The sequence below is a fragment of the Vombatus ursinus genome, unplaced genomic scaffold, assembly GCF_900497805.2.
Source record: "Vombatus ursinus unplaced genomic scaffold, bare-nosed wombat genome assembly UNPS02014177.1, whole genome shotgun sequence".
Classification (NCBI taxonomy): Eukaryota; Metazoa; Chordata; class Mammalia; order Diprotodontia; family Vombatidae; genus Vombatus; species Vombatus ursinus.
In genome coordinates, this window is record NW_020953955.1 from 578,607 (window position 1) to 604,620 (window position 26,014).

General features: G+C 44.9%; 2 protein-coding genes across 4 annotated transcripts; one reads left to right on the forward strand and one right to left on the reverse strand.

Moving 5' to 3' along the window:
* Positions 1 to 684: 684 nt before the first annotated feature.
* Positions 685 to 6,030, reverse strand: YPEL4 (yippee like 4). Its single transcript, XM_027860283.1, has 5 exons — positions 5,915 to 6,030; positions 2,652 to 2,976; positions 2,400 to 2,443; positions 1,886 to 1,994; positions 685 to 1,665 (listed from the first exon to the last, which is right to left on the reverse strand). The coding sequence occupies exons 2-5, from the start codon at positions 2,790 to 2,792 to the stop codon at positions 1,576 to 1,578; spliced, it is 384 nt and encodes a 127-aa protein (XP_027716084.1). The 5' UTR covers positions 2,793 to 2,976; positions 5,915 to 6,030; the 3' UTR covers positions 685 to 1,575.
* A 10,982-nt stretch (positions 6,031 to 17,012) lies between these two features.
* Positions 17,013 to 24,506, forward strand: CLP1 (cleavage and polyadenylation factor I subunit 1). 3 transcript variants are annotated; one of them, XM_027860345.1, is made up of 4 exons: positions 17,013 to 17,085; positions 20,404 to 21,034; positions 22,250 to 22,917; positions 23,614 to 24,505. In XM_027860345.1, exons 2-4 carry the CDS (start codon positions 20,429 to 20,431, stop codon positions 23,618 to 23,620), a joined length of 1,281 nt encoding a protein of 426 aa, XP_027716146.1. In that variant the 5' UTR covers positions 17,013 to 17,085; positions 20,404 to 20,428; the 3' UTR covers positions 23,621 to 24,505. The 3 variants fall into 3 exon arrangements, with proteins under 3 accessions (XP_027716146.1, XP_027716148.1, XP_027716147.1); XM_027860346.1 differs by lacking the exon at positions 17,013 to 17,085 and adding an exon at positions 17,138 to 17,552 and having other exon boundaries at positions 23,614 to 24,506; XM_027860347.1 differs by lacking the exon at positions 23,614 to 24,505 and having other exon boundaries at positions 22,250 to 23,366.
* The last annotated feature ends 1,508 nt before the right edge of the window (positions 24,507 to 26,014 follow it).

Below are 26,014 nucleotides of genomic sequence, written 5' to 3' on the forward strand. Positions count from 1 at the left end.
GTGGGTAGAATCTTTACTGATCAATTTTTTTTTTAATCTCAAATAGTGTCTATGAGACTGCTACAGGTAGCTGAGTGGCAAGTGAATAAGCCAACGATAAATAAGGAAGACCTGAGTTCAAATATAACATGACCTCAAACATGACTTCATTAGCTTTGTGAACTTGGACAGGCAAAATAACTTCCCCGGGTCTCAGTTTCCTCATCTGTGTAAAAATGGGATAATACTAGCAACTACTTCCCAAGGTTGCTGTGAGGATAAAATGAGGTACTATTTGTGAAGGGCTTTACAAAACTTAAAGCACTATATAGCTTATTAATATCCTGCGAATCAACTGAAATCAAGAAGGATCTCTAAGCTCAGATCACATCATATTCCCAGACTTGAAGTCAGGTACACCTGGATAGGGGAAGTCACAAACACTCCCACCTCCAGCACGGAATGCTCGGACTCAAACTGACCATCACAAATCATGAAGTAGGCAAAATTTCCCCAAAAAACCCTTGGGCCAGATAAAGGTCAGAGCTGGGTTTTCCACTAGCAAAGGAGTCCTGCTGCCCCCTGGTGGATATCAAGGGAAATCCGTGTTTATAAGCCCCGTCAGACAAGGAGCCCGCCTCTGGTGTGGGTGTTACGATAGAAAGGTCAAACCTGCACTCAGCTGTTTTTTTTTTTCCCATTTTTATTAAAAATAAACTCAAACACTTTTTAATACAAAAGTTTCGTGCGCTGGTGGCAGCCACAGGAAAATCCGGCCTGTGACACTGATTTTCCACCTCATTCCCAGTTGCCTGAGTCCCAGGAAGCGCTAGCCGGAGCCCGTGTGGCCCCCTGGTGACAAAGCCAGCTGGGGAGGAAAGTCACGGGGGCAGCCTCCCCCACCCAACCCAATGGCAAAGATTATATATGCAAAAGTGCCTCATTAGTGCCAAGGTAACCTAACAAGTGACAAGTGAAATGGAAATCCCAGTGATCCTTCTGTGTCTTCCAAGGACTTGGGATTGAGGTCTTCTCTGCCTTTCTGCTTCAATCACATTCTGAAGCCTTTAACTCCCAGAGCTGGAGGACGGTCTCGCTCCAATCACTGAGGCCAACTCCTACTACTTGCCCATGGCCTAGGACCTGCCATCGTCCTAGACTGGGCTCTGCGTGTCTCAGTAGCAGAGTTCTTTGCCCAAGCATATGGAGGCTATGCCAGATCTGAACCCCTACCTACTGGAAGGAGAGGTTCCACCCTGCCAGTTCCCAATGTCAAAACACCCCAAGGGCAGAAGTATCTGAATTCTGTGACTCTGGAACCAGAACCATTACCCCAACTTTTTTTACCCCCCCATTGCCATCCATTATTCCTGTCCCTTGAGCATCCCCCCCAGGCTACCCCAGACCAGCCCAGACCCCTCTTCCAAAGGGGGCCTCCATAGGGATGTGGGAGGGTGGGGCTAGACAGAGCCGGGTTTTCCCCAGGGGGGCGGGGTGGGACAGTACTGGTGCGAGGATGGACAGCATGTCGAGGCCAGGGGCATGGTATGGGGGCAGGGTGTGGGGCATGCGGATGGGGCATCCTGCCTGAGCCCCTCAGTCCCAGCCGTTGTCCTTCACCATGTGCGACATTTCAATGATGTACTTTCCCTCCTTGTACTTCTGGCTTGTTTCAAAGGCTTGCTCCTGGGAGAGCGGGAAGCAGTGAATGGAAGGTGCTCCAGTATTCCCTCCATGCCCACATCACCCCTTCCCAGCACCTTTGGCCCTATGGCAGCAGGTAATCCCCCGGACCATCAGAGCCTCAATGGCATGTGGCTTGGGAAGGCAACGGGAGCCTTGGCAAGTTTGGATAGGATGGGTGGCTCACCTCAGGGAGCAGGGGTCCTGTTCCCAGAATACTCACATATTTCCAGCCCAGGGTGGTTTTGCAGCTCTCACAGAAGATGTCAGCCACAGAGTGGAGGCCAGTGAGCAGGAGGCGCTGTTCAGCTGGCCCACAACCCACGTTGACCCTGTCTCAGGAAACAGGAGGGCCCAGCACAGCCACGCAGAGGGGGAGGGGGTCTGTTACTCAGGTCAGTCCCCTGACCAACCCATAGGGATCCTCTCTAGAAGGATCTAACCCCAGAAATCTGGAAATACCTTTTTTGAGGCCCACCCACCCCTTTTTGGTTGATCCCTGGGAACTACTTTCTCCAGTGATGGGCTTTTAGTACCTCAGCCCTCCCCATGGGCTAATTCCTGGGAGGACCACAGGCCAGGCTCTTCTGCTGTGAGGGTACAAAGAGGGACCTTCGTCCCACCGCTGGATAAGGGAGTTGCAACACCTGTTTGCTTCCCTCTGATTGCTAGGGGGGGACTTGACCCTGAAGCCCCTTGCTCAACAGGGAAAAAAACAAGGAAAGAGGGAGACTCACACAGAGTTAAACAGGTAGGCCCGGCCATGGCTCCCCTGGAAGGACTGTGGAGACACAGGATAGAGAGTGACCACCAGGGACCCCATGGCCCCACCACCTGTTCCCCCTCAATGCCACAAATGAGGGAGGAATTTTTGATCAGGACTGGTCAGCTCACTCCTGGTGATGTTCATATAGGTGGGTCCTGGCTGGGGAAAAGCTACCTCACTGTTTGTAGGGGAGGGGAGAAATTTGGGTCCTTCTCGGGCATACCTTGGAGATGAGCTCATCATGCTTGGCCAGGTGTGCCCGGCAGTGAACACAGCTGTATGTACGATGACACCGAGGCAGGTAGCTGCGGAAGGTCTTGGTGGGGAGGCAGGCAGGGCCCGGGCCAGGCTCGCAGCTGGGCATGACGGGCTGAAGGGCAATGCCCTGGCGGGCTGGGGGGGCTGGCGCCGTGCAGCCCCCACACAGACGATCGCAGGTGAAGCAGCGAAGCAGGTTGGCTAGAGCCGTGTTTCAGGACAGGAGAAATGTGGGGGGGCTGCCCAACCAGGGCCCCCCCAGACGAGAACCAGATAGAAATGAAGGTCACCTGGGAAGAGGGGAAGGGGTGTGTAAGGAGAGCGCTGAGGCAGTTAAGAGCCTCTCCCGGAACGGCAGGGGGATGCTGCCACTCTGGTTTCCTGGTGACCATTCACCCTCGCTTGCTGTTTCCTTCTGCCTCCAAGACTAGCCCTTTTCTAGAAGAGTTTTGATTTTTTCCCTGTCCCCTTGATTCTAATTCTGCTCTGGCACGTCCAGCAGCAGTTCCAGTCTCCAGGCATGGGCCAGAGAGTCAGTATTCGGGGTGGGGATAGTGAGGCTAGCAGCAGCCTCCCCGGCAGTTTTCACTGAGGGCTCTACAGTAAGACAGAGGATGCTTAGGAGCCCCGTCACAGGCGAGTGTCTTCTTGGTTGTCCATTCATCAGGGCTGCACCCAGGTGCAGACTCGGGCCTCTTGAAAGTTGGGATGCTTAATTTCTTTTCGTGGTTCCCATCTTCCCATTTTCAATCCACAACATTCCCCACAAACAAACACCGTTTCCATGTGAGAGTGGAAAGGTCGTGCCAAGACTTCGAGAAGATAGGATACGTGCGTGGAGAAGGCTGGAGGGGCGGTTCAGTGCGCTTGGGGGGCGGGGTGTGGCGCGGCCGCGCACGGGGACGGGGGGAGTGGCACGGCACGCTGTCGAACACACGCACACAGCTTTCCTTCTTTCCCACTGTCTCATGTTGTCGAGTTCTTCTTTCACCGCTAGGAGGAAGAACGTGGCAGCTCTTGGCTCCTCGGCAGCAAGGCTCACCTCTGGGGATGCAGCGCTCTTAGTGATGGAGGGACCGTATGCTCTGCGACTTCTCTTTCTGGAGCATTTGGTTCAAAAGTGCCATTCTTTTTGGTCTGAGTGACTGATGTCCATCATGTACCCAGAAAACTGGAAAGATTCTCCGCTCTGTCCCCACAACCTCTTCCCCCTCCCCACTCCCCACACAGTTATGGGATATTATGCACAGAAAATTGGGAAGGGTAAATAAAGCCTTCATGACATCCTTCATGATGGATCCAGAACTCTGGTTCTAGGAAGGCTTGTTTGAAGGCCAGTTGTTTGAGGCTAGTTGAAGTTTCATACAAAGGAGAGGGTCTCATCTTTTTAAAGGTTATGAAGTAAGACCACTTCCATCTAAAGCCCCCTTTCCATGGCCCATCTTGATCTGGAGGGTGTCCTGGAGTCTCCAAGGCTATGGTATCTGAGTACAAGCTTTGGCAGGTTCTACCAAATCAGAAAGGTTTTGAGTACGGCCCTGGTGAGAGACTTGTAGCTCTTTGCTGTGTCAATGTTCAAGAAGCACATGACCAAGTTAACCACAGGATAATGGCTTTTTTGGCCACAGAAACTCTTAAAGACCAGTCACTAGATTGTAGAGGGGTCTTAACACGCCCTGGTGGACTGAGTACCAACAAAATGACAGCTCTTTGAAGTACTGAAACAGGGACAAGCAGAAATGACACTGTAGGAAAGTAAAGAAGTACATTACTAGAATACAGAAGGGTTCTCTAAAGAGGGATTTGGAAGATGAACACTGGCTTCCAGTGAAACTCCAGCTCTATACGGGTGGATAGTAGGAAATAGGGTAATATATGCTCTCTGTAGGCAGACTGTGGCCTTGCATCTCCTTAGTCTCTTCTATGCCCTTTTCAAAAGGCCTGACTGAGGGCTACTCTGGAAGTACAAGTTGCTTGGAAGGATACAGGTAGTTATTTGGTGCAGAGAAAAGACTCCAGAGCAGAATAGGGTTCCCCTTACCTCAGGATAGTGCCTCCCACTTCCAACACCAAATACAGCCTTATCCTTCAAACTGCCTCCTGAAGCTTTCTATTTTCCCCTCCAGGATTCAGAGTTCCCTACTGATTCATAGATCGTTTCCATTAGGGGCTCTTCTTTCACTACATATGATCCAGGTAGGAATATCGGCTGTTGTATTCAGGGTGACATCGTACTCCAGAATGGTCCAAATAGCCTTAGACTTCAGCGCCTTTTATTGGACGTCTTTTCTATTTCTCCTTCATCTCCTTGACTTCAGCTCTGCTGCCAACTGTTGTCCTGCTCCTGGAGATCACAAACCTGCAAGCACTTTGGTGTGCCCTAGACCTTCTGCTTTAGTCAGTCCCTTCATAACCCCCGCCCCCAGGAAGGTGGAGACAAAACCAAACATCAGAGGATAATGGAAAAAGTGACAAGAATAGGGATGGGGAGACTGCATCTATTATCGCCCCTCTCAAATAACAGCAAGAAAGCAGGTTGAAAACAACAACAAGAGAGCAAGCCAAGCGGTGGGAAGAGGATTTTCTGCCCTAATGTGAGATGGGGCTGGCCTGGAGGAGGTGGGGAGAAAGGGAGGGAGGGGAGGAGGGAAGGAATCCAACCACCCCGATAGCCTTACAGGAGCGCTCTAGGACCAGATGCTAATCCCGTGCCTCATTGAAAAAGAAAGGGGGGGGGGGGGAGCACAGAGCGCACAATGGAGCTTCTCGTCAGCCCCGAGGTCTCGGCACCCCCAGCCCCCCTCCCCAGTTGAATTCTGGAGCTTTAAATCATTCACTCGCCCCCGCCCCAATCGCTTGGAGTGCTGTCCACTCGCTTGGAGAGGCCAGAAGCTGGAGGGTTTTTTTCTCCCTAGCTGGCCAACGATCTCATCCGCCAAACAATAAGCATCACCGATCACCCCCGCAGCGAAAGTTGGAGGAGGGGGGGCGGGGGAAGAAAGCCTGGGGAAGATGCGGAGCTGGACGGGTCTTGTAAGATAAGATGCCCAAAAGAGAGGCAAGGGAAGCCACGGAGGAAAATGAAGGGGGCGAGGGAGGGAGGCAGGCAGGGAGCTAAGAGAGGACAAAGGGCGGCTGGATGAATAATGCATTTGCAAAGAAGATCAAAGCGCCGCAGAGCTAGGAAATTTGAAAAAAAAAAAAATCCGATCGGAGCTGCCCCCTCACCTTGAGGTCTGCTCCAGAGATCTCCGTATGTATATGTCTCTCACTCTTCTCTCTTCCTTTTTTTTTTTTTCCGCCTTCGATCTGGAAGGGGATGTAGGTCCCAAAGGGCCTGGGCCCGGGGCACGCTGGCAGGGGGCCGGATCGAGCGCTGGGGGCCGGGGGGTAGGGGTTGGGGGGGGTCTCTCCTGCTCGGGCTCTGTCTGTGGGTGAATGTGGCTGTATGTTGTGGAGCTGCCTCATAACACTGTGAGTCATCCAGCCCCCAGCCCCCCCCCTCCCACGTCAGAGCAGGGCTGGGAGACACAGGGGGCGGGCCGGGAGGGAGGCAGGGAGGGGGCAGAGACTGTGGGACCGATGCGGGGAGTACAGCAGGGTGGCAGGGGATCAAGAGGACGAACTGGCTTGTCCCTAGGAGCATCATGGCGAGAAAGGGAGCTACTTGGGAATTGGGGAGGCAGAAGATGAGACGCGTGGAGAAAGCGAAGCTGGTCAGAAGAAGACAGGGTGACTGAGGAAGACAAAAGAGAAAAGGAGAAAGAAAGGTGGAATGAAGGGAGGGAGAGGAGAGAGGGGAGAGGAGAATGCAGAGAGCAGTGCCTACTTACACTCACAATGATCAATTTCCACATTTCAGTCCTGACACCAGCCCTGACGCAGGGCAAAAGAAGGGCGGACTCCGGGATTAGGCACAACGAATTGAGCCCCAGGCTCGGTAACAAACATCTCCAAATCACCGAGAGCTTCTGTCGGACACTATTAATCTACTAACCCCTTCCCAAAGGAGTCACTAGGAAAAAAAAAAAAAACAAATAAACATTCCAACTCTTTGCACTGATGATCCGGTCTAAGGCTGAACATCTCAACTACTTGCCACCCTTCATCAGCCCCGTTGACAATTGCTAACTCTTAGACTGATGGTCCGAATTCTTTTCGAAACTCCAGATTTAACCTTGACCAAGCTTTTGACCTGAATCTTACGAGATAATGTATGTAAAATGTTTTGTAAACCTGAAAGTTCTATTTATGAAATAATAGTTAACATTACCGATTTATAAGATGTAATCTCAGGCCAGCCTTCTCTCTTTCCCTTCCCCCCTCCCCACATGTATATCACTCTATGTATGTATGTGTATATATAACACTAGATTCGGATAGATATATATAACATACATGCATATGTGTGTGTGTATATATATATAATAGGTATGTATAATATGTACCTCTAGATATAGATACATAGACATATTATTCCTCTTCACATATTGTATTTTCAAGCTAAACTGGCCTACTTTGCTGTTCTCAAAACTAGGCATTCCATCTATTTCAGACCAGGCCTTTGCTCAAGCCACCCCCAATGCCTAGAATCTGCTTCTTCTTCACTTCACCTCCTGGATTCCCCTAGCTTCCTTCAGGTTCAGCTCAGGGGCCCACACCTCCTAGGAAACTATTTCTCATCCCCTACTTTTTAGTGCTCATTTCTTCTCAAATTGTCAAATTTACATATATCTGTTTATATTCTGCATTCTTCTCCTCCTCCAAGTAGAATGCAAGCTCTTGGAGGGCAGGGATGGTTTTTTATTTTTGTCTTTGAATTCCCAGTGTCTGGAACATAGTATGAGCTTAATAAAGTATGTTGGATTGGATGCTTAGTGTGTATCCAATCCAGGCAAACAACGACACCCCACTCATCACTGAGCAACCTCAGCCAGCGCTGGAATCCTTGGATCAGAAGATTTCTCACTAAATGCCCCCCAATGCATTGCACTATATATAGTAAGCGCTATGCAGAAGTCAGCACCAAAGATAGACCCTGCCCTTGAAGAGGAGATTACATTCTGAAAATGAAGTGATACACTGACATAAATGTGCAGAGAAGATTGCTTGTAGCTAGTTTCATTTTTTCTCCTCCCACATGTAAGTACTGAAGAATTTTCAGGTGGGGGAAAGGTAGAAGTAATAGGAAGCATGACTCTCTAGTAGTAATAAAACAAACAAAAATTCCCATTATTTCATTGGGAAAGTGACCCCAGAAGAGGAAGAATTTAAACTAAATTCCAAAAACAAAAAGGAGGGGCCCTGTGGTTAATTAAAAAATTAATAGCTGGTCTTGCAACTAGAAAGACCTGGATTCAGGTGCCTCCTCTAACACACTAACTGCATGACTCTGGGCAAATACTTAACCTCTCTCTCTGTTTTAAGCATCTTTGTAAAGGTCAGTGAACTTGTTTTTAAGTGTTTTGATAACTGTATTTCAATATAGGGCTTCTAGGTGGAGTAGTGGATAGAGCGGATAGAGCCAGCACCTGAAATCAGAAAGACTCATTTCCTGAGTTCAAATCTGACTTCAGACACTTACTAGTTGTGTGACCCTGACTTAACCCTGTTTGCCTCAATTTCTTCATCTGTAAAATGAGCTGGAGAAGAAAATGGCAAACCAGTATCTCTATGAAGAAAACTCCAAATGGGATCACAAAGAGTTGGACAGAAATGGGGGGAAAACTGACTGAACAGCAAATTCAGTATAGTTTCCTTTGTAATTCTATGTATTTTATACATTTAAAAACCTCATTTCATAGGCTTCAACGGACATCCAAAGGAATCTACAACACAAAAAAGGTTAAGAATCTATACTCTAAGACTATTATAAATTGTAGAATAGGTGCTGACCTGCATTGCTAGAGGGAGTAACCCATCTGGAAATTCCTTATATCCAAGAAGTTGAAGGTCCAGTCCCTATCCCCCATCCAAAAAAGCAAGCAGGAGGTAGCTTGATGTGGAGTTGATAGAAGAAGTGGATTAAGGGAGCAGCTAGGTGGCACAGTGGATAGAGCACTGGCCCTGGAGTCAGGAGGACCTGAGTTCAGATATGACCTCAGACACTTAATAGCGAGTCACGGAAGCTGACAAACCCTGGAGGAAGAAGGACCTCCAGGAACTATCCTTCCTGTTAGCTGTGGGGAAACAGTGAAAAGATGAGGAAGCTAAGTAACCAAACTTTACTCTTATCTGAATAAGATTAATGCCTTCTCCAAGCTTGAAGCTATTGGCTCTAGGACCCACCCAAGGATAAAGTCCTTCTCCTTGAAAAGGGAGGCACCCTCTCCTATTTAGTTTAGATTCTCCGGAAAGAGCTCCATTGATTCCTGGAAAAGAGTGGTCCATAAGGGTTGAGATAGCAATTTACTATTGTTCAAATTACTGAAATGCATACATATATAAATATATACACATATACATATATTTACTACTACTCTATACACCATAGATACATATATACACGATAGATATGGCATAATATACTACACACACACACACACACACACACACACACACACACACACACACCCTTCACATATTGTATGTTCTTTAGAGGCATCTAAGTGGTAACAGTTGAGTACTGGGCCTGGAGTCAGGAAGACCTGACTTCAAATCCAGCCTACCATACTTATTAGCTATATGAATGTGGGCAAATCACTTAAACTCTCTTTATCCCAGTTTCCTCAACTGTAAAATGGGTAATAATAACAGCACCAACCTCACAGGATTGTTGTGAGGATAAAATCAGGTAATATTTGTAAAGTACTTAGCCCAGCACATGGCAGATGCTATATAAGTACTCATTCCCTTCCCTTCTTGAATATTAACCCAGACAATATTTTAACAACTCTTTTCCTTGTTCAAGATTCTTAAAAATGTTACCTCAAATCATGCTGTGGTAGAGAGTCATGTTGGAGGGCATGAGAAACTATGTTATTTTGGATATCTCTTTTCTCCAAGGTAGAAATGGCTTGAATACTAGATTAATACTAAATAAAATTGTCAAACTTGAGCCTAAAGACATTAGTATTAATATTTTATTTAATATAACTGACAACTGTATGACAAGATGATCTGGTCACTTCATGCATAATTAAGTGGTTTTGTTGTTTGTTTAAATAAAGTTTCTTTTGCAAATAAAGAAATAAAATTTAGAGTAAAATAAAGACTTCAAAACAAACAGACTAGTAGTGGTTTGTTAAAAGAGAAAAAAACAAGAATAAACTATATATGTAGTGGAGTTCTGGAATGATGCCCCTCCAATTTACAACAGCCAGATGAATTTGCAATTATCAAGGCTTAATTCAGTTCAGTGGTACAGTGGATAGAGTGCTAGAAGAAGAGACAGGATAACCTGGATTCAAATCGCACTTCTAAAATAATTGTCATTATTATTAGTTTCTTGAAAAAACAAGTGCAGGAAAAAATGCTTTTTGCCCAGATTTCAATGTGCATTTGATTGGACACCCTCTAATATTGGCCCAGTTGTGTGTGTCTATCTAGGATAGAGCACAGATGGACAATGAGCTGTTCTCAGAGTTAAAAGAATGAAGGCAGTTTGCCTTGCTTCTCAGGAATTGCATCCCGCTCTTACTGACCCCAAGCTTCCCCCAAGCAAAGGCACATCTTTTCAGTACTAATATCTACCCTTTGTGTTGCTGTATGGCAACATAAAGGGATAAGAAACACCACTGTCCTTGAAGAATTAAAGATGAGTGTTACACAGAGATCAACAGAAAGGAACTTGACAGGTGTGGGCTGGCTGCAACACCAAACCTATGAGGAACTCTGCCAACAGGAGCAAAGGATGTCAAGGAAGTTTTGGAGGAGAGGAAGAAAAGATGGTCTGTTCATGCATAAAGAGTAAGGGTGACAGCTGACCAGCCAGAGCGCTCTATTGGTGCGCTGGAAATGTCAGGAGAAATTGAGAATGTCTCCCAACACATCGGCTGTACCCATTGCAGCAAACTTTAGGGAGAACATGGGCAAGCATGGATAGGATTAGATCTGTTTCATTTAAGGGAACTCTGGAATTGATGAGATCACAGACCCATAGGAAAGTCATTGAATTTCACTGAATTTCATCTCAGCATTCCTCATAAAATAGGGATGTTAGTCCCTGGTATGCTTACCTCATGCCTTTGTTGCAAGGCTCAAAAAAGGGGCTTAATATCAGTCAAGTGCTTTACAAACTTTAAAGCACTATCAGTTAGCTTTATTAATTAATTAATTGCTTAGATTTTTTTTTTTTGTAAGGCATCTCAGTAGGCCCTGGAAAATACAGAGACAGTACAAAGCAGTTCCTGCCATCAAGGAGCTTCCATTGTATAGAAGCAGATACATTTACACAAATAAGAAAGTTGAAGATAATCTGAAGACAGAGGCCACTAACAACTGAAAGATCCAGAGAGACTTCCCAAAGGGAAGGGTTTCCTGAGATAACCTTAAAGGAAGCTCTGATTAGATTAGTTTGTGGATGAGTCTTGCCCTACTCTTTGTGACCCCGTCTGGGGTTTTCTTAGCAAAGATACTAGAGTGGTTCACCATTTCCTTCTCCAGCTCATTTCACGGATGAAGAAACTAAGGCAAACTGGGTTAAGTGATTTGTGTAGGGTCATTTGTGTAGTAGGTGTCTGAAGCCAGATTTGAAGTCAGGAGGAAGAGTCTTCCTGACTTCAACCCCATCACTCTATTGGCTGAGCCACCTAGCTACTCAACGCATTAGTTTCTCATCTCCTCCTTCTCTAGACCAAGGGGACAAGAGAAGAGAGATCAAAGGAAATGAAAAGATCACAGTTGGATTAGAGATCACTCTAGCCCAGCCCACTCATTTTGCTGATGAGGCAGCTGAGGCCCGAAGATGTGAACTTATTTGCCCAAAGTCACACTGATTTGTGAATTGTCAGGGTTTTCACATACATTCTATCCCAACTACCCGCTGAAGTAACTAGCGTCAGTTTTTTTTACCCTCATTTGATAGATGAGGGACAAGGCTGACAACAAGTTAAGTTGTGGGGAAGTGAGATTGAAGGCCAGGAGATGTTAGAGTAGCATTATTAATATCAGAGGTTGGACCTCAGCTCCACTGTTCTCTTCACTGTACCATAAAGAGGGAACTTCTTGCTTGGAATGCTGCAATGATCTGTCTCTCAGTGTCCAGTCTCTTCTCTTGAAGTTCCATCTATCCTCCAGAAAGCTACAAAATTCGAATTCTGCCCATATCACCCTCCTACTCAGGGATCAATGGCTCTATATTGCCTCCATGACAAAAGAAAAGCGTCCCAAGCAAGCCTTAAAGCCCTCCACAGTCTGGCTCCCATTTACCTTTCCAGGCTTCCTTATAGAACTTGACCTCATTGGCTTTCTGTTCCAAACTAGGCTGGTAACAATTTCCCGCATGTAATATGAGATTTCATCCCTCTCTTCTCTTACATAAACTGCCCTCCCCCCCCGCCCCTCTGACTCACAGTCTTCCTAGCTTCCTTCAAACCCAGCTCCAGTGCCTTCACTAATTTCCCCAGTTATAACATTCTCTCCTTCTTGAAATTTTTCATTACTTTGTATTTCTTTTGGATATTTTTCCTCATGCACATTTTCTATCCCCACAGTAGAATGTAAGTTTTTAGAAGGCAAGGATGGTTTCATCTTTGCCTTTGCCTATCCAAGGCCTACCCAGGTACTTTGTACAAAGTAGGCACTGAATGAACTGTTGGATTGAATCTGACTATTGAGGCGAAGACACCAGAGTTAGGACTTTTTCACTGAGTTAGTGAGATACCAAAGAAAAGATGTTGTCGCCATATATCCTTAGGGTTAGAGAAGAACTTGGAGATTGCCTAAGGCAGGAGTTCTTAATACTTTTTGTTTCATGGACCTTTTGACAGTCTAAGGAACCCTACAGACCCCTTATCAGAAGAAGGTTGTAAGACTTATAAAAGATACAGGATTGCAAAGGAAACCAAATATATTGAAATGAAACAATCAAAATATTTTTTAAAAAGCTCACAGACCTTAGGTTAAGAACTTCCTCTCTGAGGGCCTCAGAGATCATTTTGCAGAGAGGGAAAATGAGGCTTAGAGAGGGAAAAGTTCTTTGTCCAAGGTCATACAAGCAGTGTTGTAAATTAGATCTCTCAACTCCAGTGGACTTCCCACGAAAACTCCCCTACCTCCCTTCAGACAACCGGTAAAAGTAGATTAAAAGTAAGGAGAAAGCCAGTGATTAAATAAGTATAGCAGATATTTGTACAGATGGTAGATGATAGAACAATGCCACAGAGACCAAGGTCAGAGTTCAATTCAATTTTATTCAACACATATTGAAACGAGAGTGAGGGTTCTGGACTCTTTAAACACAACATACAGTGGAGTGAGAATTGATTCCTTCATACCTGGCTGTTTGGTGTTTCAGCTCAGGAAGGTTAGGGAGGAAGAGTATTGGCTAAGAGAGATAAGAGTATTGCTTGTGAAGTCAGGAAACCTGGGTTCAAATCCCTATAGTTCTACCCCTTAATTTCCTGAGTGGTCTTGGACAAATTTCTTCCCCATTCTGGGCCTGTTTCATCATTTGTAAGATGGGGGTGTGGGGTGGGAGGAGGCACTCAGGATGATCCATCTAAAGGTCCTTCTACAGCTGGATTTCTGTTGATGATCAAGCATGCTCTGAGGCTCAGTTTCCAATAAAAGTAATAACACCTTTAGCACCTTGATGAAAAGGGTTGTTGTGTAACTACCATAAGAACAAAGTATCACAGATTAGGGCCAGAAGAAGTTTTAGAAACCATTTTGCCCAACCCCTTCCTTTGACAGATGAGACAACTGAGGAACAGAGAGGTTAAGTGATTCATCCTGGGTCACACTGCTGGTAAGTGTCCTGAAGCATTATTCAAACCCAGTTCTTTCTAATTTCCAGTTCAATACTTTATCCTAACCCCTTGCAAACTTTAAAGGATATGGACTGAAGTACAGAAAACTCAGTTGAGGAAACTCTCTCTACCAAGGCAGGTTTACACTTTCTCTGAAAATTCATAATCTCAGAGAGATGCTTAGAGTGCCAAGAAGTTAAGTGTCTTTCTTCCTAGTTCTGGGCTGCTCTCTATTCACTATACCAAATTTCCTCCTGAAATTTTCAAAACTTTAAAAGTGACATCAAAGTTATTATGTTTTGCCTCTAACAAAGCCATTCCCCAGGTAGGGGGCTGGGCAGAGAGAAGAGAGAGTAGGATTACAGAATGCAGATCTGGAAGGCTCCCAGATATTATCTAGTTTGAACCCCCTTATTTCACACAGTGTGAAACATAAACCAGAGACGAAGTGACTTGGCTAAGGCAATGAAAAGGCCGCAGAATTCCGTACCAGTATTTCTGACTTTGATTCTATTATACTTTACTACACTTTGCTGCCTAACACCAGGTGACATTTAAATACAAAATGCTTTCTTCCAGACTCAGTTTCTCTGACGTTTTTTAAAAAAATAAATTTAGTTTCTCATTGTACACAGTAACAGCAACATTATGTGATATTATGAATATGTGAACATTATGAATGACTTAGCTCTTCTCAGCAATACAATGATCCAGGGCAATCACAAAAGGACTCATGATGGGAAATGCTATCCACGTCCAGAGAAAGAACAGAATAGAATCTGAATGCAGATCAAAGCATATTATTTTCACTTACCTTATTTTTTTCTTGTTTTTTTTTCCCCTTTTTGTCTGTTTCTTCTTTCACAACTGTGACTAATATGGAAATATGTTTTATGTGATTTCACATATATAACCTATATCAAATTGCTTATTATTTTAGGAAGATGGAGGGAGAAAAATTTGGAATTCAAAATCTTGTAAAAATGAATGCTAAAATTATCTTTACATATAATCGGAAAAAAATGAAATACTCTTATGAATAAATTTAGCTTCTAAAAATTAACAAAAATCTAATTTCTCTCCCTCCCACCTCTCTGCACTGTCATTGAGAAAAGAAAAGAAAACCAAACCAAACCACTGTAACAAATATATATGGTCCAGCAAAAGAAAATTCCCACTTGGTCATGTCCAAAAAAAACCGTCTCATTCTATATCTTGAGTCCATCAGTCAGGCAGTCAATAAACATTCATTAAGCACCTACTAGGTGGCAAACACTGTGCTTAAGTGAGCTCTGGAGGGACTCAGGAAGTGAGTAGCATGCTTCATCATTGGTAACTCTGGAATCCTGGTGAGTCTCTGCCTTGCTCATAAATCTTTAGTCTTTCAAAGTTGTTTTTCTTTAGAATGCTATTGTTTAAATTCTTCTCCTGGTTCTGCCCACTTCACTTTGCAGACATTCATCTCAGTCTTCCCAGGTCTCTCTGAAATAACTCCTTTTGTCATTTCGTGCAGCACACTAGTATTCCATTATAATCATATGTCATAATTTGATGAGCCATTCCCCAGCTGATAGGCATCTCCTCAGTTTCTAGTCAGTTAATACAATTTTATTAATCACCTACTCTGTGCCAGGCACTATGCTAAGTGGTGGCACAAAGAAAACTAAAAGACAATCTCTACTCTCAAGACTTCAGTCTAGGGCAGCTAGGTGGCGCAGTGGATAGAGCACCTGACCCGAGTTCAAATCTGCCCTCAGACCAAACACTTGACACTAGCTGCTGACCCTGGGCAAGTCACTTAACCCCAATTGCTTAAAAATAAAAAAAATTTAAAAAAAAGACTTCAGTGTAATGGAGGAGACAACATACAAACAATTATATATAATACATACATATATATATATGGGATAAAGAGGAAATAATCAACAGAAGGAAGACACTAGAATTAAGGAGAATCCCAGGAAAGGCTTCTTGTAGAGGGGGGGATTTTTCGTTGGGATTTGAAGGAAGCCAGGGTAGCCAGGAGGTGGAGATAAGAACATTTCAGGCATGGGGGACAACTAGTGAAAATGCCTGGAGTCTGGAGACAGAATATTGGTCCAGGAACAGCAATGAGTTCGGTGTCACTGAACCGATGGTTACTGAGAGGGTAGTTAGTGATGAGCTGGTATGAACATTTCTGTACATATGGATCCTTTTCCTCTTTCTCAAATCTGCCCTGGGAATATTTCAGTTTATTTTCTAATGCCAAAAACATAGTATAAGATGCTTCCTCTGAAGGTCCCAGAGAGTAGTATTTATGAGAAGCTGTCACTGTCCCTGTATTGTTTAAAAGTCATTAGTGAAGAGGCAGCTAGATGGCGTAGTGGACATAGCACCGGCCCTAAAATCAGCAGGACCCGAGTTCAAATCCAGCCTCAGACACATAATACTTACTAGCTGTGTGACTCTGGGCAAGTCATATAACCCCAATTGCCTCACCAGAAAAAAAAGTTATCAGAGACTTCCTGAATTTCTTGGTTTATTTCCTCATACCATCTAACAGAGCAGTACCTCGATTCCTCCCCACCTCACAATCCCTTGTAAATAGTAGGTTCTATTTAATCCAAGGTGACTGAATGAGTCCTCAGCACCACCACCACCAAATTTAATCCCGAAGCATTCATTAAGCCCCTAATTGTATGGCACCAAAGGAGACACTGACGATACCAAAACAAACAAGTCAAACAGAATTTAGCCTTGAAAGAACTGACATTCTAGTGGGGGAGGGGGAGAGGAGGAGGGACAACCGTTAAACGTAAGTATATACAAAGGAATCTCAAGGAGAGAGCATCGTTAACAACTGACAGGATTAAGTAGGTATTTAATAAATGCCTGTTAACCTATTTCATTCAGAGCTTAAAGGTTCCTTAGTAATACAAAGGGTGAGGTTTATATATGACTTCTACGTTTTGCCAAAATCTCTAATGTGAGCTTTGTAGACCATCTGGTTCAAATACTCCTCCTCACAGATGGGAGAACTGGGGACCAGACATGTTATCTTTCCAAGGCCATCACAATTAGTAACCCAACCAAAACGTTAAATGGGTGTCACGGGGGGGAGGTGTTAGGGTTCATCTTCCCTAGGCACCCACCACGTGACGTCCACGGCATAGTGGGCGACTGCGGTGCGAGTGCGGAGGCAGGGGGGAAGGCACGAGGCCCAGCAACAGCCGGCGGTTCCTCGGCCAATCAGGTGAAGGGGATTCAGCCCCGTCCCTCGCCACGTGCTCCGCCCTCCGAGGCGCCTTCGCATCCAAACAATCGCATGACTCCAACTCCCGGGATGCACCGCGCGACGCTGAGTGGCTCAGGCTAGGGACGGACGCGGAACCGCGTTTCCCGGGAGGCCTCGCGCGCTCTGCCGGAAGGGCTGGGTTCTCTGCCTCGTCTGGCTTCCTCTTCCCCGCGGAAGGACCGCGAGGGCTCTGGTTTCCGGCGGGGCTCCCGGTGAGTGGCTTCTCCCTGGGTGGATAGGGGTTCTCCCTGGGGGAATCGGCGTGAGTTTTCCTCCCCCTCAGGTGGGAACCGAGGTGGGGGGGGACGCTCGCTCACCAGCGTGTGGGACGGAGGGAAGGGGACGAGCATCTTCGCCTTTGAGGGGGAGCTCCTGGGAGGAGGGGCTCCCCTTGAGGACCTGCGTCCTCACGTGACCGCCGTGCTTATCACGTGACCCCAGCCCATGGCTTACGCGGGGAATCTTCGGGGGCGGACTGCGAATTCAAATCCAGAAAGTCGTAGAGCCGTTCTGGTTCAGCCCCTTACCTTGGTAGATGAAAGAGCCCCGAGGATGGGCACAGGCTTACAAATTTAGATCCGGAAAGGGACGTCAGGGGTCATCTCGTCCAGTCCTGTCACCCTGAAGATGAGAAACTGAGGTCCCGAGACGTTTAAGAGACTAGCCCGAGGTCCCACAGGTAATACGAGTGACCGAACCAGGAAAGGAACCGGGGTCCTCTCACTCCACAGTCCGGAACATGTTCCACTACACTGAGTGAGCCGTTGGGATGAAGACGAATTCATTCATTTGACAAACTTTTTATTCAACATATCATTGGGGGAGGGGTGTGTTCTGGTACCGCTGTCGTGGTCTCATAGGGTTCGAGCGGGAAGAGGCTTTCGAGACCAGTTAGTCCAACCTCGTCACATTACAAATGATGAAATTGAGATCTTGCTAGCCGAGGTGACTTGCTCGCGGTTACAAAGCTGGTAAACCGAAGGCTGGCAATTATGTATATCTTTTGTACATAGTTTGCGTGTGGTCTTTCCCATTATAGTGTAAGTTCTCAGGGGACAGAGACTGTTTTTGTTTTGTATCTCTGAGCTTAGCGTAATGCTTAGCATAGTGCCTAGCACAGAGTATGTATATGTACTTGATAAATACCTGTTGGTTAATTGACTATTATTTCCATTTTATTAGTGAGCAAATGGATTCTTGGAAAGGTTAAGGTAACTATCCATAATCATGCAGCTAGTAAGATGCACCAGCAGGATTTGAACGCAGGGCTTTCTTATTCCATGCCCATCTGGCTCTCCGCTAGAGAGGTGCATCCCTAAGAAAGTGTGATTTGGGGTAGCTAGGTGACGCAGTGGATAGAGCACTGGCCCTGGAGTCAGGAGGACCTGAGTTCACATTACCTCAGATACTTGCCACTTACCCCCGTGTGACTCTGGGCAAGTTACTTAACCCCGATTACCGTGCCAAAAAAAAAAATAATAATAATTAAAAAGTGTTGTTTAGACTTGTTTAGAAGTCATGTGGGAAACGAAAATTATAAATCAACCACATTTTTGGGGGAACGTGACCCCTTTATTAACATCATTTGCATATTCATTGCAACATAATAGTTGTGGTAGAAAAAAAACCACTGTTTTGGGGTAGAGAACTGTGTTTGAATCCAAATTTGTGAATGGGCTACCTCACCTGGAGTCAGGAAGACCTAAGTTCAAATTCTGCCTCAGACGCTTACTAGTTGTATAACCTTTGTAAAAATCACCTCATCTTTTCAGGCCTCAGTGGACTTATCTGTAAAATGAAAAGGTTGGACCAAATCATCTATAAGGTCCTTTGTAGTTCTGAATCTTTTGATACTGGTATAATATCAAGGCAGTGTCCTGTAGTCGAAAGACCAGTGGACTTAGGTCTGAGGATCTAGATATAACTTCCTATGTAATTTTGGGGAAGGCACTTCATTTTCATAAGTCACTCATCTGTAAAATGAGGGGCTTCAATATCTAAGATTTCTTCTCATTCTTATAGTTAGTACTTCTGTGACTTTTTCTTTGAAATAGTCCATTTAGCCTTGACAGAATTCTCCTCTCCTTCAGTTTACATTCTGTGATGGGAGATAAGACAAGTACACAAGGAAGTATAATATAAGGTAGGATGTGGTTGAGAAGGGTAATAACAACCGTCACTACTGCCATCAAAATTTGTATGGTGACTTTGGGCTAACAAAACTTTATCTTTTGATCTAATTTGATTTTCAAAACAGAAATGTAAGGTTATTAGACTAAGTATTATTTATCCCATTTTATAGATGAGGAAATTGAGGTCCAGAGAAGATTTATATGACTTATACAGGTTCCCACAGCTAATGAGTGTCAGAGACAGAGATTTGAACCCAGGTCTTCTCAATTCCAGATCTAGCCTCCATCATTTCTGACACATAGGATCATAGATTGAGATCTAGGAGTGAACACTTTCTGGACTTCTCCTTTGCCATGTATCTTACTATTCCTGGTTCTTGTTTTCTTCCCCCCTGCTTCAGTAACAGTAGCTAGCATTTATATGGCATTTTAAGATTTACAAAGTAATTTACATATGCAGTTTGGTCCTCACAACAACATTATGAAGTAGACGCTATTATTACTCCCCTTTTACTGATGGAGGAAAGGTGAGGTGAGAGAGGTTAAGTGACTTGTCCAGGATCACACAGTAAGTGTCAGAATTGAACTCAGGTGTTTCTGACACTTAGTTTCCTAAGCCCTTTGCACATGGTAGGCACTTAAAGGTTTGTTAATTTGAGTTAAGCTCAAACTCTTTTTGCCACAGAATTAGGCCCTCTATAGTCTGGCTTCATTCTGCCTTTCTCGCTTTGTCTCATCTTACTCCATTCCTTGTTTTCTGTGCTCTAGCTCAGGGTGTCAAACTCAAAAAGAAACTGGGTCCACAAACTGTACTTCAGGATCTCTGGGGGTACATGCTGGCTTAGAAAACCACAATTAACATTATCTATGTTCTATGTATTTTTCTTTATTTTGATAAATATTTCCCAGTTATATTTTAATCTAGTTCAGGCCCCACCCAGTGTGATTGACACCTCTGCTCTAGCCAGACTGAGAGATTCACCTCCAGTGTGTTTATAACTCTCCGGCTGCTGTGCCTTTACTTACATCCTTTCCTCTGCCTAGAATGTCCTTCCTTTCCTGGCCTATTGGATTCCTATTCGGCTTTTAAATCCAAATCAAATGCCACCCTCTCTGCTCTTGGTAATGGTATTCAACTTCAGATCCCACAAAACCTTGTTTGACAACTCTATAATAAAGATACAAAAGATTATATATTACAATTTATCTGTGCTTGTGTCTCCCGGTACTAGACTGAGTTTTATGAGGGCAGGGACCATGTCTTAAGTAAAATTTATGTCTCCCACAGGATCTAGCACAGTGGTTTGCATGCAGTAGGTGCTTAATAAGTGTTTTTTACAAAAATAAATTACTCAATTTTTCCCTTTTGCCCTCTCATCTTTAACCTGTGTGCTTCAGAGACAGTGCCTACGAAGAAGAGGAGATGGCAGAAGAATCCAGTGATGAAAAGAAGCCCCTGACTAAGTTCGAGTTAGAACGGGAGACAGAACTACGTTTTGAGGTGGAGGCCTCCCAGTCAGCCCAGCTGGAACTACTGGCTGGCATGGCAGAGATCTTTGGCACAGAACTGACCCGAAACAAAAAATTCACTTTTGATGCAGGTGCCAAAGTTGCTGTCTTCACTTGGCACGGCTGTTCTCTTCAGCTGAGCGGACGCACCGAAGTGGCTTACGTCTCCAAGGACACTCCCATGCTTCTTTATCTTAACACTCACACTGCCCTAGAACAAATGAGACGGCAGGCAGAGCGTGAGGAAGAGCGAGGACCTCGAGTGATGGTAGTCGGACCCACGGATGTGGGCAAGTCCACAGTGTGCCGCCTTTTACTTAATTATGCTGTGCGACTAGGCCGGAGACCCACCTATGTGGAGCTGGATGTTGGCCAAGGCTCCGTGTCCATTCCTGGAACCATGGGAGCCCTTTACATTGAGCGCCCTGCTGATGTAGAGGAGGGTTTCTCTATCCAGGCCCCACTGGTCTATCATTTTGGCTCCACTACACCTGGTACCAACATCAAGCTTTACAATAAGGTAAGGTCTAAACTGGGATGGAGAAAAGGGGTGCTGTCTGGGGATGAAAACTGTGGGTGCTTTTGGGCTGGTTCAAACCTGCTCTTGTTCCATTGGCTTTCATTGCTGCTATGTGGCTTAGATAATGTCACCCTTACATACATATATATGTATGTATAGAAGTGTGTGTGTGTATGTGTGTGTGCGCGTGTGTGTTCGCATGCGTACATATACATCTGAGTTTTGCTGAAAGTTTTAGTAAGCATATATTTGTTGGATGGTAAAATTTATTCCACAGGTAAGTACATGATGCTTGGGAGTGGGGAAACCGGAGGATAATTCAGAAAATACTTTGATTTGCTATATCAAATAGCAAGACATCTTGGGGAGAGAGGTGGGGAGGGAAGAGGAGAAAATTTTAAAACTCAAAAGTTTATGGAAGTGATTGTTGATAAATCAAAATAAATTAATAAAAAGAAGCCTTGATTTCCAACCATATTTATGTAACATTTAGCCCAAACTATTACTGCAATGAAATTAATAGTTAGTTTTTTTATATTTCCTATCATGCCTCCATAAAAATCATCCTCTGCTGCCACATAATCATTGTATGGAAGCATCCCTGATTTTTTGAATGCTCTGGCATGTTCTTACCAAACTAGAAAGCCTTCAGGTGTGGACTTAGGGGAAAAAGGTAGAGGGGAAATGGGATGGGGGGGGGGGGTTGGTTATAAATGTACTCTATGTCTTATGTCTGAGGACCAGCCTAAGTGAGGTTGTCAAAAGGTGTTAGTAGGTTGGCCTCAGGGGTGTTGAATTTTTGGGTCTTAAGTCCTGGAGGGGTTAAGAACAGTGTCAGTGAAGTCAGTATTCCCACACCAATAAAATCGTAGATCCCAAGACTTGATGAAAAGTGGAAAGGACATTGGAGATCAAGTAAGAGAAATTGGGTTTGAATCCCAGCTCTGCCATGGAATACTTGTGCAAAGTATTAAGGTATTTGGACAAGGCATTGAATTTGCTAGGCCTCAGTTTCTTTGAATAGAAAACAAAACGGTCAGATGAAATGGCCCTTAAGGTCCTTTACATCTTTAAATCTGATTATCTACTTAAGGGACTGACTGAAAAGAAGTCGGTAATGCTGAAAGTCAGTTGGAAAACTATAGAAGAACTGGGACTAAGCAGTTCTACATTTGACTACCTGTCCACTTCTCACTCTGACCCTTCCTTCTGCAGATTACATCACGCCTTGCAGATGTCTTCAATCAGCGTTGTGAGGTGAACCGCCGAGCCTCTGTCAGTGGCTGTGTCATTAACACCTGTGGGTGGGTCAAGGGCTCTGGCTACCAGGCCTTGGTGCACGCTGCTTCTGCTTTTGAGGTGGACATGGTGGTAGTGCTGGACCAGGAAAGACTCTACAACGAACTGAAGCGTGACTTGCCCCACTTTGTGCGCACTGTTCTACTCCCCAAGTCAGGAGGAGTGGTTGAACGGTCGAAGGACTTCCGCCGGGAATATAGGGATGAGCGCATCCGAGAGTATTTCTATGGTTTCCGAGGCTGTTTCTATCCCCACGCCTTCAATGTCAAATTTTCCGATGTGAAAATCTACAAGGTGGGGGCTCCCACCATCCCAGACTCATGTCTCCCTTTGGGAATGTCACAGGAGGACAATCAGCTAAAACTGGTACCAGTTACCCCAGGGCGAGATATGGTGCATCACCTCTTGAGTGTCAGCACAGCTGAGGGCACTGAGGAGAACATCTCTGAGACCAGTGTGGCTGGCTTCATTGTGGTGACTAGTGTGGACCTGGAGCACCAGGTTTTTACTGTGCTCTCTCCAGCCCCTCGCCCACTGCCTAAGAACTTCCTCCTCATCATGGACATCCGCTTCATGGATCTCAAGTAGGGATTTCTGCATGTGTCAGAGGGACCCTCCACATACATCCACAGGGGGGAGGGCTCAGGTGGTTGGAGGCTCTTGTGGCCAGAAACTCCTGGGTAAAACTGGTTTAGTGGGAAACAGGCCACCTTTGAGAACTAATGGTAAACCCGACCCTTTGAAATTGTATGTTCCTCTTGGTTCATGACAGATGACTTGGCCTCAGAGTAGATCTGGGATGCCGGCTGGGATTTTCAGAGACCCTGGGAAAACACTGACCCTATTTCACTATGTTACTAGGTGGTCCAATAATGTTCTTCCTTTTGGCTTTTCATCCTTAACTTATATTTCACACACTTATCTTTTTGTCTTTGTCCATGGTGGGAGCACAAATTGAAGGACATCTTTCAAGAGAGTTCAAACTTTTAAAAAAGATTTTTCTAGTTTTAATAAATATTTTTGCAGCCCCTCATCCAAGAGTGTGTGATTGATTCTTAAGTGCTTGAGAGTGGGGCAAAACTAAGAGGGTATGTGTTTATTTGGTTAAGATTGTAACAGCTCAGAACTAACACCAAGAGACACTTGGGAAGGTCCCGCGAGAGACCCCTGATTCTCTGCCTTCTGGGCACAGAAGCTCTTAGCTTTGGACCTGTAGATGCCCTTGGAGGCTGGTTGGTGAGTTTACTGTGTTGGTTCTTTTTTCCTTTGCACTTGGCCAGGCGCTGAATCTGCTGTCGACACCAGCCTTACCGAGGACAATTCAAGAGGCAGGCAGTAAATGTGGGGGCAAAGTGTCAGATGTGCCCATCATCTTCAAGAGAGAGCTGCAGAGGAGAGTAAACAAACTATCTCCCCTGTTGCCTATCTTGATACTTGGAGCCAATCCTTGCTTCAAACTTCAAGGTAATTTAAGCCTTAATGTGGCAAAGAGCCAGACAGCCCATTCCTCTTGGAGAGACAGCTTCGTTCCTAGGTAGGACAACATCATTTAATAGACAAGTCGTCAAGTGATGCTATTCCCTTAAACCCAAGATATATGTAGGCACACCTTGGTCATGTTTGTACAGTTCCCTACCCCTTGGTCTCAGAGGGGTCCAATACCTTGCCCATATGTGGCTATGAGATAATGCACTTTGAAAAAGTCTGGAGTGTGTTCTACAGCATTACTCTTTGATGCCCTTATAACAAAGTCAGTACTTAGTTCAAGGATCAATGGATTGCTTTGCTACATCATGTTAAAATGTAAATCTGAAGCCTAGATTTATCTCTAGATATGTCGTAACATTTGTGGAATGTATCCCATAGAGGCTTCTGGAAGTTGATAGGTTATATACTAAATATTGTGAGTAAAATATCCAGTGCTAGCTACATAACAGGTGCTCAATAAATTTTGGCTAATGAGGATTCTTTTTCCCGTAGCAATTTCAATCATTAAGGCATTTATTCCCTTTCTAATTTGTGGAGGACCTGGGACTTCAGGTCTTCTGTAAAACTAGGGTGACAGCCATCCTACTAAGAACTTCAAGTGCTGTCCCAGGAGCTCGGTATCCTCAGGAAATGCTTCACTCTGGGTTGGGGGTGGTGGTGAAGTGGAGTAATTTTTCATTTGGCCAGGAGATGTCGGTATTGACAGACTCCGGACACCTTGTCTGAAACAGTGAAAAGTTGTTAGGAGTTAAAGGAAAAGGAAATTTAAAAAAAAAATTATTGATGCTTTTTGTTTTTATGTCACTTCCATTCTGAATGCACCCCCCTCCCCGTTCCCATACTTCCTACCTATCCGCTTTTAATAAAGAACTTTTTAAGGGGGAGGGGGGAGGTAAATGGCCAAGTCTTAAAGCCACAGAAAATCAAAAAAGAAATCTGAGAGCTGAAATTGATAGGAAGCCCAAGGAAACATTCCAAAACACTGAAGCACTTTGCCAATGGAAATAACAATAATAATGTCCTGTATTTCTTAGATACTTTCTATTTATTTTCTATGGAGCTTAGTGGACATGTGTTTTTTTTTTTCTCACAAGATATTAGTGAGAAGTAGAAAGGGAGTTCTTTTGAATTATTTGGAAGAAGGGTAAACAGGCTTTTGGGAAGAGATCTTAAGCCACATGAATTAAATGCAAGAGGGGAACTAAGTTCTAGAGCTTTTAATCCACTGTTGTATCCCCTTGACCTTGCTAGCTAATGCAAAAATATTAGTAAGAACCTGGAACCAATTAAAACTACAAATTTGGAGTTAAAAAGAATGAGGAAACTGATCTGCCCTAGGGTTTACATATTATTGAAAGCATAATATATGGTGTGTGCCAGGCTTTCAAAACAAGGGAATGGCTTCCCCAGTTGAATAAGGGTGAGCAGCATTCGGCTCCCCCTGTAATTGGTGATGAGTAAGGAAGGGGAAAAGGGACGGTGTGGAACTTAGTAGGGTGCCACAGGAACTTGTCTGTAGAATATAAGAACATAATTTTAAGTGAGGGACATAAAGTTCAGAAAGGCTAGCCCCAGCGCTCCAGCTGTCAGTGTAGTTGGGAACTGGGCCGAATTAGAGATTGCAACAATAACTTGCAATTTATATAACTTCAAAGGTTGCAAAGCGCATTATGCTCATCTCATTTGATCCTTGCAGCCCCGTAAGGAAGTGTTATTTCTATCATTAACACCATTTTACAGATGAATGAAGTGAGATTAGAGGCTGAAGGTTACACTGCTTGAGAATGTCTGAAAGATCCAAACTCCAAGGCCACCACCCACACTGCCTTATTACGTGATAAGTACATTAGAGTTGTAAAATCCCTACTTAGTGTAGTCCCCCTGCCTCCGGAAAGCCCTGCCCTTCGAACCATCTAAGCTACATACTGGCCGGTTCAGTCTCTTTTAAAAGCTGCACAGGGAGTTCTCCACCCTACCCCCTGGGCCCCTTCATCTTAGAAAACCAGTGAGTCTACTGGGAATGGAGTAAAAGCTAGGGCCCTTTTCAGCCTCTCCCAGGCAGCCTGCACCGGCTGCCCCGCCCTCCCTGGTTATCTGAACCCGAATTTTCCTCCCTTTTAGGCCCCCCCTCCCAGACAGCTTCCCCCGCCCCCAGCCTGGAGAGAAGGTGGAGTCTGCGGAATGCCCTTCCAG

Bases quoted from the DNA above. Each gene is read 5' to 3' on its own strand.
- CLP1 (XM_027860345.1), top strand. From the start codon at position 20,429: ATGGCAGAAGAATCCAGTGATGAAAAGAAGCCCCTGACTAAGTTCGAG. The intron at 21,035-22,249 runs GTAAGGTCTAAA...TTCCTTCTGCAG, and splicing joins ACATCAAGCTTTACAATAAG to ATTACATCACGCCTTGCAGA.
- YPEL4 (XM_027860283.1), bottom strand. From the start codon at position 2,792: ATGCCCAGCTGCGAGCCTGGCCCGGGCCCTGCCTGCCTCCCCACCAAG. The intron at 2,444-2,651 runs GTATGCCCGAGA...GTGTCTCCACAG, and splicing joins ATGATGAGCTCATCTCCAAG to TCCTTCCAGGGGAGCCATGG. The intron at 1,995-2,399 runs GTGAGTCTCCCT...TTCCTGAGACAG, and splicing joins GCCTACCTGTTTAACTCTGT to GGTCAACGTGGGTTGTGGGC.